Source organism: Corvus brachyrhynchos, unplaced genomic scaffold, assembly GCF_000691975.1.
Source record: "Corvus brachyrhynchos isolate BGI_N302 unplaced genomic scaffold, ASM69197v1 scaffold97, whole genome shotgun sequence".
Classification (NCBI taxonomy): domain Eukaryota; kingdom Metazoa; phylum Chordata; class Aves; order Passeriformes; family Corvidae; genus Corvus; species Corvus brachyrhynchos.
The window spans coordinates 227817-240304 of record NW_008239758.1 but is presented as its reverse complement, the minus strand read 5'-3'; the positions used below and the strand labels follow the sequence as shown (position 1 = coordinate 240304).

Below are 12488 nucleotides of genomic sequence, written 5' to 3'. Positions count from 1 at the left end.
TATTTATATCCCTAGGAATCTTTTGGCCTAGGTAGCTTTTTGGACTGAAGCATTAATTATTATTTCTAGATATCTGGGCCTTCACGACTGTAGAGATATCTAAATGTGTAAAGGGTTGTGCATGTGTTAATGTTATTGTTTATCTAATGCTATTATCATTTAATCCTTAAATCAGTAAGAAATTTCCACTTAACCTGGAGTTTTAAATTTAGTGCTTCTCTGCCCTTTTCTGAGATCATTTTTTTTTCCTCCCCTTACCCTCCAACCCTGACTGGAAATGAGTTCACTGTCTCTGTCTTACCACAAAGCTCCTTTTGATGCCTGCTGCCAAGGGTTTTCTGTATTTTTTGAAGCTGATTTAAAGTCATGGTGCTGACAGCTGGGGAACTAGCTGAACATTTTAAGTACTTTCTAGGGAAAGGTAATTGCCTGTTTCTGCTATTGAGGGAATTCTCTTTCTGTTCGGGCTGCTGAGAACAGAGACCCCATCACCAGTACATCTGAAGGGTTACTTGTGTAGAAAGTTTAAAATTAGCTATTGTGTTGCAACAAAATGGAACTACAAAACTTCAACTACCACTCTCGCTTTAATTTTTCCAAGATTTCTAGAGTGAATTAATTCCTTGGGGGAACTAAACTGAACTCCTTGTTCTAAATTCATATTGTTAATCCACACAGCCTACTGAGTAACGAAGATAAGCCAGGAGCCTACGAACTTCACCTGTCAGTGAAGGATTACTGCTTTGCCCGTGAAGATCGCATTGTCGGCATGACAGTGATCCAGCTGCAGGGCATCATCGACAGAGGCAGCTGTGCGTCCTGGTACCCCCTGCTGAGGAACATCTCCCTAGATGAGACTGGCTTAACAATCCTTAGAATACTTTCTCAGAGGAATAATGACGAAGTTGCTAAAGAATTTGTAAGACTTAAAACAGAAACAAGATCTGCTGAAGAAATGGCCTAAAATACCCAAGTAATGCAAGATTGTCACCGCCGAGAACATAAATACAATGCTGTTGTCTGACTAGTGCATGCATGTGCAAATCTGTGGGAATGTTTAACTAACTGTGTTTTCAGTGTTTGCCAGTACTTATGTACTACATTTGCAAGGTATGTCAAGGAGCTGTATATCTTTTATACATATTTTGGTCTTTGTTAAAGTAATTGTTCCAATGAAGTGCCAAAACTAAGATTAAGAGTAAATGTTTCATCATATCTTTTTAAACGTTGATTTCACCTCATCACAATTCCATTATTTTTTAACATTTATTAATAAATAAGTAGCTTTTTTAATTGATTATAGGTCTTAAACTGTGTTGCTTATTCTAAATTAAGTTACATCCCTTACTCCTGTTTTAAAAATGACGTGTACTTAGTTTTCTTTAAACTCTCATGTTATGCAAGCCTCATTTTAGGTGTCTTACTGATGACTTTTTCTATCATTACTACAGATGCAGTTACTTATAGAAAGTGTTTGTAATTTTATAATTACCAATATAAAGTAATGATTTTTGCATAAAAATCTGAAAAAGGATGGGAATATTTTATGCTAATCTCTTTTTCCAACCTTTCATAAATATCACTGTGAAGAAATGCTGTTAAAGCAGGTTCTCAAGAAGCTGTGCTTATCAGAGTTTGTTACTGATGTTCGATATCTCGAGATAACTTTGTTCTTCAAAACTGCCATGGTAATATCATATTTGTATTAAAAGAGTAAGTCAGTATCTGTAGAAACAGGCTGCTGTACAGTACACTATACGTGCTTTTAAAAAGTGATTTTTTTAAATGATATGGTACTGTACAAGGGGTAGTAGTTTGGAATATGTCATGCCGGTTTGTGGTTTGTTTCTATAAATTGTTTGTGAGAAGAAAAGATGCTGTTAGCATTTTCACTCAGAGTTATTAATGTTGCTTTACATACTTAGCTGTAACATCAGTTAAGTGCTTTATTTCTTTAATTTTTTTTAGAAAAGTTCAACAGTTTGTACTTATGCAACATTACTATGTATTGCACTAAAGCAAACTCTGTGTCCTGTAAATACATTTAGTGAGGAATTGTAAAATAAAGTATGCAGAAACTGCTTTCTAGTTTTGCCATTTGATATTATTTATGTAACTATTGGTTTTATGTGCATATGAAGCCCGTAGAGTGGGCTTACTATATAGCTTTATAATATATTAAAGTATGATTTACTCTGTCTGGCATTTGGCTGTTCTATAGGTGTAAGATTTGATATGTCAGTGTCCTAAAAAATATAATAAATTAGGTAGATGTACATATATACGCATACATATAAATTGAAGAATATTGTCTAATGCTAAACACATTTGTCATTGCTTTTGGTCACAAGTGTTTCTCAATACACAGGTTGGAGTTTTCAGCTTTGCTTAGGGAAAAAATAACTAAGGGAAGGGAGGACGTGTAGTTTGTACATCGATGTCAGCCTTCTAAAAATGTAACAGAAGACTCCATGCAGGTAAACCAGATTGTTTCCAGGATATCCTTTTAGATGAGATTTTAAGGTCTTTGAACATCCTCAAATTTCTTCCTTGAATACTAAAAAGTAGATCTGTCATAAGTATGTGTAGACATTTAGGGAAGTTCTGCAGAGCCTTTAGAGAGTTAAGAGCACTCCCCTAGGATCATAGATTCCAAATTGTATTTCTGTAAGCTATAGCCCAAAGTGTCAACAGCAGACACAGACTCAATTTCAAGTAAAAACTGAGAATAATCAAGAGATGAGGTGGTTCCTGCTACAGAACACTGTTGTGGACAAGATGCAAAAGGAATTCCTCAAATGTATCATTTTTGGCTCTGTGAATTAAACCAGAAAGGCTGGAATAAACAGCTTCTGGTATTTTTACCTGGAGCACTTTCATCATATTTTTCTGTGGCTGTTTATTCTACTGTAAAATGGCACATATTTTAGTGCATAATGTCATCACCACCCACTTAACTTTATCCCTGAGATTCGGGATAAAGGAGTAACAACTGAATCAGTCAAGGCAGTCAATTACTGCTTGTAGTGGTCTCCCTCAGCTGCACGCACCAGAAGTAATCAGGCAAGCTGGTAAAAGCATCCCTTATAATCCACAACTTTACACAGTACAGTTTAATGTTTCACTGTTTTTAACAGAAATACTTTATATATCAGAATTTGTCATGTGGAAGATAAGAGGAAAATGTGCTAACTACACCAAAGGACTGTTTTAAACATTGTTATGGATCAAAATACAAGTATATGCAATTGTGTAGCACAAGCAGTTGGACCTCACACATTTCACACAGTCAAAATGATTGATATGGAAGAGTTTTCAGTGCTGTTTTAAAGGCTGTTATAATCTCTTTTAGGGAAGTAAATATCCCATTTAAAAAATACAACTCATGAGAATTTTCTTAATTCAACTGAGCTAACCTAAGTGAAGTGACAGCTGTTCCTGCAGTTTCCCTTCTCAGTGACAACCGATGTAATCAAAACTCTAATTGGAATTCCTTTTGTATTGGTTCGTTAAGATAGCAAATATACACATATGCACTTAGGGAAATAAAGGAGAAAAAAGACAGCAGGGAACAGCAAGATTATTTTGAGAACAAATTTTCCATTCTCCAAGGAACAGTGACTACATGGAAACCATTTGATGTGCACCTGAAAAGAGCAAATGCATTTAGAGAAGTCTGTCATATGACAGCTCTTCAAGTCAACCTGTATACTCAGAACTGACAGTTTTACATAAAACTGTTCAATAAAGACGGAGAAAAGTATTTTTGCCCTTTTTATTTTGTTTTCTAGGATGAAAATATAAGAGCCAAATATAGAAACTGAATTAAATTTTTCTCAAAGCATTTTGTAGCTAATATCTGATAAAAGAAGGGAATTAGTAATGTGTGAATTAAAGACATATAAGAAGCTAAAACTAGCAGCCATTCTGAAAATCTCAAACAACTTATCTCAAATAATTTTTTTTATAATGCCATATGAGATGACACCTGAATTAAGAACACAGCACTGGAAGTCGCCTTTCCTTTGCATATGAACATTGAACCCAGGAAACTGCTGAAATACCAAAGGAAACATCTATTAGATGGAACTGGATGTGCGTAGTTCTTTGTATCCTTTATGTCTTCTGGAGACCTAAATTTGCGTCAAAATAATCAGTTCCCAGCTGTTGGGCCATCACCAGGATGTTCAACCAGTCCCAGCAGCAAAATATGAAACATTTTTCAAATTATTTTTTCTCTGCCCTGGAAGAATCAAGGAGCTTTGGCTTGGGTAGACACAACTCTAGTGATTTACTTGAGAAGCTTACACAACAGAAGTAATAATAAACCAATAATTTCCATCTGTTTTTCTCAATCTGTTTTACTAGTTTTCACTGAGATTCTCATGCTAGTGACTGTAGAAATCAAATTTGTAGGCAAATACTGAAAGCAGAATAATAATTTACCTTTACAGTATTAGTGTGAATTTAATACACATTTCTCACAAATCCCTTGAAATCTAAAGACCTGAACAAATATGGGGAGAATATTAAGTTATTGTATTAAATTCAGCAAGCAGACATAAAATTAACATAAATCGATTCAATGTTATTTGTAAAATACAGCTGGACAAGTGTTAGAAAACATTCTGTTGTTTACACATGCTTATTTTGATGGTTATTTCGTATCACTTGACATTTTGGCACCAGATTTATGCAATTGACGTGCACTATGAAAAATTCATAGAAATGAATCTTCAGGAGACAAATTCTAAATTATTTTAGAAATTATAATCAAGACATGGGATGCAAACATGACTGAGACTAATAAGCAGGACTGGCATATTCTAAAAACATGTCACTCTAAGCATTTGCTGAGATAAAGAAAAATTACAGTTTGTATCTGGAGAATACCTGTTTCTCTTGGATGTTCTACACTGAGTGAATGCACACACACACTACAGAGTATTAAATGCATTTCTAAATTATGAATCTACAAAATCTAATTTGACAATCAACCCAATAGGGAAGCAAATGAACAAAAGTGTATTTTCGAACAGATTCTGTAGCCGACAGTCAGCTTATCTAAACAAAGTGTTCCTAAATGACTCAGCCTATGACCATTTCATTGTAAGAATTCAGTTTCAGATTTCAAAAACTCCAGCAATTACAGCTGAAAGCCTTCATCGTCAATTTAGCAAAATGAATTGTTCCCTGCAGAATACGAAATACTGTAAACTTTGGAGTGAAAGCCATTAAAACGTCATAGATTAATTTTCAACTAAATAAATACAAAATAATCAGAAAAGCTAATCCAAGGAAGTGAAATCTGCTCTTTAATATTCTTCTTTTATTTCTACACACTACAGTACAGTCCCAGGCTCCAACCTGCATTGCCTTGGGGGTCTCATGTAAGTTAACACCAATTTCTCTAGTTTTTTTGAGCAGTAGTAGGAGTTCCAGGCAAAGAGGACAAACCAGAGAGCAGCTTGGGCCACAGAACAGCTTCCTGAGATGTTCCCAGCCCGGGTTGGTAAACTTGACATACACTATTGTTTTACCAAATACATAAAGGAAAAAATGAACCTCCACTGGCGTAAGCACAAGTGACATTGCTGGAGTTGTAACAGACCAGACTCAGGCAAAAAATCAGATATCTCCACTTGTCCAAGATACACAAGAGCTGCTGACAATTACTGAGACAGCTCTAACTTGTATTCCATTCAGATCTAAGAGGTCCTACACATTTTGTTCAACCATGCTTACCCATTTAAGCAAGAGCATTTTTCTTGCCAGTGATGCCACTCACTGCAATGTGAGTTAAGCCTTCAGGCCTGAGGTCATGACAGTGAGAAAACAAATGTCAATTACTTACTAGCAGAATCAAAAACTGAAAAGGAATTGCAAAACATGCACTGCACAGTAGAACACTAATGGAAAACTACCGTAGAGTGAATGCATTCCCCTCCTTTAGACAGCAGTCCCTGTACTATGCCTGCTAGATGGATTTTAGCTTACAACATGTGGCAGAGCTTTGTCCATAGAAACCACCCAGTGTTCATGGGCATTACACAGCAGCTGGACATGAAAAGCGCTTCACAGGCAAATTGGGTACCCAAAATAGCTGGACTGTGTGGGAAGATACTCAGAGGAAAAGATGGAAAGGAAAAAAAAAAGAGGAATGGATGTGGAAGAGGGCTGATAGACAGTGTGCATTCAGACTGCATTCCTTAACTCATAGCAGAAGCAGAAAACACTGCGGGATACCGATATGACATAGAAAGGTAGATCTGTTTGTATTTTTGTCATGTTCTAGTCTAGATCAAGAGTTACTTCTGTCAGTTGTGATTTCAGTAGAGGTACAAGACAGAATTTGATCCCTGAGAGGGTCTCCCCCCTCTTTTTGTACTAAGTGGAGTCTGAATAAATGTGCTCTGCATGTCACTACCCTCTGTTACAAAAAGATAAACATATTCCCAGCCTGGAAGCCACCATAAATAAGTTCAAGCTACAGCGCCTGCAGATATTATTTTCCTGAACAATATATATCCAAGACACAACAACATTAACTAGGTGGAATATTCTCTTGAGGAGCTTGAGGAACAACAGCAATTTGTGTCTAGTGACGCATCAATGTATCAACATGTAATTTGCACCCAGGAGACAATAATAAATCAATATGCCCTTAAAACACTATCTGCTTTTCCTGTGTAATGTACAAAGGAACTCCTGTGCCAGACAGAGCTTCCTCAGCACAATGACCACTCTGAAATTAGGTCAAGCCCCTCATTCTCCCCAGTTCAGCAGCAGACACAAAGCATTGCAGTAACCACTGATGTGAGCTGGAGTCAGTAGCAGCAGTGAACTTAACTCCTATGCTCTGTGATGTTCAATAGTCCATATAATCACAGCACATCTTCCCTTCACTGTAGAGAATTTAATTTCTGATCAGGGAGAAATTTCATGGCAGAAAAAAATAGAAACAAAGAATGCTGTTTACATTTAGCAAAAACTTACTACACTTTTATTAGATGGGAACAACAAAGAGTATAACTCTGAGTTTATATCCTTCCCTGTCAGACGGCAATAAACAGAACTTATACACAAAAGTTGTTGGATAAATTGAATCTCTTTAAAAAAATAGAAATAAAAAAATAAATATAAATAATAAATAAATAGAAAAATGCTTATAAACAGCTTGCAATTTTGGCAAATGCTGTTATTTGGACTGGCTGGCTAAATAGTCTGTGAGAAGAGGTTAAATCTTTGTTGAATGCTCCAAGCCAGCTATTGAGGCTAGTGCCAACTAAAAGAGTCCTGTCTGGCCGAATGCAATGCCTGGAATCAGCTTATTGAAACACAGACCAGGTTTAAAATCCAGCACGTCAGACATTGCTAATAGAAACAAGCACACTTAACTGGAATATTTAGAGAATAACATCTGCTTTTGTGCAGAGAGCAAAGTGAGCACAGAGGAGAAAACAATTTGCCAAACAGGAGGAAAGTCTGGAACAGTATCGTTATCTACAGTAGCAACTTGTATCTGGATGACAGTGTTAAATAAAATATCACTGAAAAAGAGATACCTAAAAGCCAAAACAAGAGACATTGCAATAAAGCAGAGAAGGAAGGGCAGAGCTGAAAGAAAAGGACCTGTGCAACAAAGACTTTGCTATTCTAAATCAGACCTGCCACCTAGAGAGTCCTTTGAGACCTTTACACTGTAAATTATTTAAACAGACTGATGGAGGATAATTAGCACACATCTATATACCAAGGTGACTGGGACTAACCATAAGAAAGAAACAAAAGAAAATAACCAAAAAGCCTCTTCAAACCATCTTGGAAAGGAGTTATAGCAGGAGGAACAGAGTTCTAGATTAATTTTGAAATTCCATTATGAGAATACTTCCGTTATTTCTTTAGCCAATAAATAATAGGCAAGCAGTGAAAGACACTTATCCCATTCTTTCTGCCCACACCCCAAGCTCACAAATGGTTTGTTGTCAGAATACTTTTCCAGAAATTAAAAATGGCTTCTGAACTCATCAGTAACAGCACAGCAACTTTCACTATGTAAAACTATAGTTAGACAATACCATAATACCAGAAAAAAAAGCTAAATTTCGGGGATGTACGCACACCCGCCAAAACCATTCATATGAGTTGACTCTTTCCAGTGAGAGGTAAAAACAGTGACTTGTTAAAGACTGCAGGGGCACTGCTCACGTAATATTTTGAATTTACGTGTCTTATCCACAATCATATTCTTCTGAGGCAAGCAATGTCCCATCATTCACACACAGAAAAACTGGTGGAGTAAGATTAAATTTTTTGTTTAAATTATAAAGGGCAAAGACAGTATCAGAATTGAAATTCAAGCAGCCTTAGATTCCAAACTTCTGCTCTAAGCATTGCACCTTGTTTTTTACCCAAGGCACAGCACTTGTCACTATCTCTGTTTGCAGTTATGGGTGTTTACAGTTTGATACAATTCAATTACTTTATTGACCAAGTAGGAAGACTTCAATCAACTTTTCAAGCAAGACTGTCTTCTGATAATTGTTGATAGTAAGTAAAGAAGCCCATGAATAAGCTGCCTCCTTGAAATTTCTAGAGCAGGATACCAATATGAAAAGTAAATCCAAATTGTAGTGAAGGTATCAATATTCAGAGGTAAACAAATCATTAATACACAATTTGAAATTCATCACTGATGAATATTTCATAGTGTTCCTTTACCTATATGTCCAATATATATATCCAAACAAATCAAAAACCCACAACCTTTTGGAGACCTAAAGTTCTTCAATTGACTACAGCAACATTGTGCAACTAACAGACACCTTAAATCAAATTCCTGTTAGTTCTTTCTGTGTGATATAAGCAACAGGTAAATGTAATAAATATAACTTCTGGGCTTCTCATTACAATGAGAACAAAAGCATGAGGCACTTGGGAGCACTGCTGGCACAGACTACTGAAGTGGACCTTAAATGTACAGTTCAGCCTGGGGGCTCATAGGCCGCTCCTAATGGGAAAAAAAAAAATCCAGAGAAACCACACAACTGAACAGGCAACTTAATTAGAAAAGCAAAATCTGAAGCTCTTTGTTGCAGTCCAGAACTTTATACAACTACTACTTTTACCCTGCACCACTTTGCTAAGAGAAAGCTGTGATGCTATATACCCACACATAATGATCATCAGTAAAATTTGCTTTTCTGTCAACTGGAAAAGCAGCCTAAGATTTGACCACAATACCAGGATTGATAAGAAGCAACTGCAGGAATCAGTCCTTAGCATTGTTTAAAGCTATGTAAATTAATTCTCCTTTTTACTGATTTTTCTTTTGATTTAGTTATATATGTTCAGTTCATCTCTTTCCTTTCACTATTAATCAAAAAGGTATTAACAACACTTCTGAGTTTTCACCATTAAAAGCAGGCATCCTTTATGTTTTCTGAAATGCTAATTTTTTATTCCATGTGAAAATACATCATATCATCTCTAAGTATTTGAATTTTTCTGACACAACACAGAGAGAGACAACCTTTTTTTTTGAAATATGTAATTCAATACTTTTATGCCCTTTCTCTGCTAAAAATGCAACTACTGCTGGAACTAAGAGGTGTTGCATGCACCATCACCATCAATAATTCCTGCAAGACAATTAGCAGTGTTTTGTCCTGAACTGTGAATAACAAGATTATAAGTACTTAATTAGTGCACAGCTTCACTAAGACATTAAAAAATAACTTACATTTAGTACATTTAAATTTTAAGCTTTTGATGTACACTTCACCCAGAAATTCTAGAGCTGCACAGCTCTACGACGATTCTCTGTCTGTTTTAAAGGCATCTAGCTGAAACAGCACTCTGCAAAAAAAAAAAAAAAAAATCTCATGACACTGTAGGAACCAGGAGTTGCTCCCTAGATATAAAATAGTTCACAAATAAATTACAGAATAATTTAAAAATACTTGTGAGGTTTTAGGTCATTCTCAGGTATTACTTAATTTGACCAAATTCTAATACTTCTATATTTGCCGTCATTAGGTATCAAAAAGAAAAAATTCAGTTACCCCAAAAGGCTGAATACTCTCCAAAATTCAAGGACCTATTTAAATTCATTAGGCTACAAGTGCAAATTGGCATCCAAATTTAAAATTAAAAGCTGCCAAGATTTTAATTCAGATTTAACATACTCTCTGATCTATGATTATACTGAATTTTAAATTAAGTTGCAGACAGCTGTGTAAAATATCTCCTTCCAGAAAAAAAAACAAGGAAGAAAGGATTATGTGTTTATGTTTATGGTTTAGTGTATAACTTTTTACAGCTTTTGATTTGGGGATTTTTGGGGGGGATTGTTTATTTATTTTAGCAGTTAACATGTAGAACAACAAATAGCATATCTGGTACAGATATACCTTGCATAGGTCAGCTATTATTTGTAAAAATGCAATCAGAAGTAGATATTTTTACTGCAAAGGGATTGCCAAAATAGATAAGGCACAGTAGAATAAGGGGAAACAGAAGCAGAGACTGGTGCCTAAGCTCATAACATAAACCCAAGCCAGAACAGGAACAGAGCCAGAGTTCTGAATGCCAACCCCACCACCCCTCCACAGGTTATGAGCTTTGCAATAAGCTCTTCTGCAGCATTATTCTGACTAACTAACCCAGATACTGAGGGGGCTTCTCTTCACTGCCATGTGATCAATGCACACTGTAACTATGATGCTGCTGCTTAAAATTATTTGGGAACATAAAGCACAGACAACTAAGGGTAATTTGGAAATATCACTAAGCATTTTTTCAAGCCCACACACACAATCATAGGGCTATTTGATAAATCTGTGTCAGTGTTCAAACTGAAAGAATAGAGCCTGCAAGTCTTATTAGCCTAAACTCTCCCCAAACCAATTTTGTGTTTCTTAACAGAACAGAACCAACTGGAAACCAGTCTCCCCTACAAGTCTAAAAGCCCCTAAATCCAACCAAGGCAACTTTTATTGTTAATCTTGAAATTGTCCAGTAATTAAGTTATAATGAAATATTAAACATTTTATGGCATAGATGATCTGTGAGTTTTGGAGAGTGGGAGGCAAGTCTACTGGACACTGAGGACTCAAGGCAATTCTTTTCATTAAAAATATATAATTTTTAGTTATTACCCAGGAGGTACTCTTATGTTATGAATTAAACTTCACAGAAAATTACTTAGATTAAAAATAGCATTTCTTCAATCATTGCTGAAGTAATGAATTCCCATTGGATGATCCTAGGGTAGCAGAATAAATATGTATGAAAAAGAAGCAAAGGCTGCACTCTCTCAAGGTTATTCTGTCAGCTGGCAAGAGTCACACAGCACAAAAAAAACCTTTTCAAAAATGAGGTGCATTTGAGCACTAGCTTTTAACTATCAAAGTAGTAAACTTCTACACTTGAAAAACTGACATAAGTACTATTTAATTAGTTTGGCTTTTTTCACAAAATATATTTGAAATGTAACTAGTTTTACACAAAGTAGATTAAGTCCATTTTAAGAAGGCTGCATGTGTAATGTGGTGTCTGGGTACAGTTATTTTAGAATAAAAACTTGGAAAAGAAATAAACAAATTTTAAGTACCAGTCAATCCAAGGACTTGAGAAAGAAAAGCGACCCAGAAAGGAAGAAAGTTCAGTTTGAAGCTTGTCAGCAAAGTTATATACAAAACACATTCACTAAAGATATCCTATTTCCAACTGTATTTAATTATAGCTAGCTTTAAAGTCTTGACTACACCTGAATTTCTTCTCTAAGTAATAATTCAGATCAGTTACTCAGGGATAATGTTCCAAAATATGCTCAAGAATAACCCTGAAGGAACTCTACATCTGCCTGAAAAGGAGTATTTCTGAGGGGAAAAAAGAGCTCAGTTTTAAATGCATTTGCATTATGCCCCTCCTTACAAACTCATTAATTATCAGGAGTCAGAAACACACAGAGTGCTCCTACCAGACACACAAATCATAAATCTGGCAAAGCTTGTTTGATTGTAGTGAAGGTGACAAGTGCCAGATTCCGTTCTTGGATAAAGCCTCTCCTGCACTCACAGTCGCTCGTGCTGCAATTGAAAGGGTGGAACTGGATACATTCCTGAACACCTATTGGACTTGAAAAATCAAAATCACCATCACCTGCACACAGAAAAATGCATTCTGAAAACCAAGCTCAGCTAAAGAGAAATTCATACAAGCATTCTAGGAAACAAGAGAAACAACAAAATTATCAGAAACACATTAAAAAGTTAAAAGAAAAAGAAAAAAGCACCCTCATTGCCTCGACTAATTAATAATATATATTATATATATTATACACCTATAATTATGTGATAAATAATATAATAACATAGTATATCGTTAATATATTGATATAATAGTATATTGTATTATTATATTAATAATATATCAGGATTAATAATTCTGATTATTTTAATATCTTTTAATAGATTACATATTCA

General features: G+C 35.5%; 1 protein-coding gene across 3 annotated transcripts in view; it reads left to right on the top strand.

Annotated features, from left to right (window-relative positions):
• The window catches only part of UNC13C (unc-13 homolog C), a 134873-nt gene extending 132675 nt beyond the window's left edge, over positions 1–2198 (top strand). For all 3 annotated transcript variants that reach the window (XM_017742683.1, XM_017742682.1, XM_008639998.2), the window contains one exon: positions 679–2198. In XM_017742683.1, the coding sequence (XP_017598172.1) occupies positions 679–964 (286 nt within the window). In that variant the 3' untranslated portion in view covers positions 965–2198. The remainder of the gene's footprint in view (positions 1–678) is intronic.
• The last annotated feature ends 10290 nt before the right edge of the window (positions 2199–12488 follow it).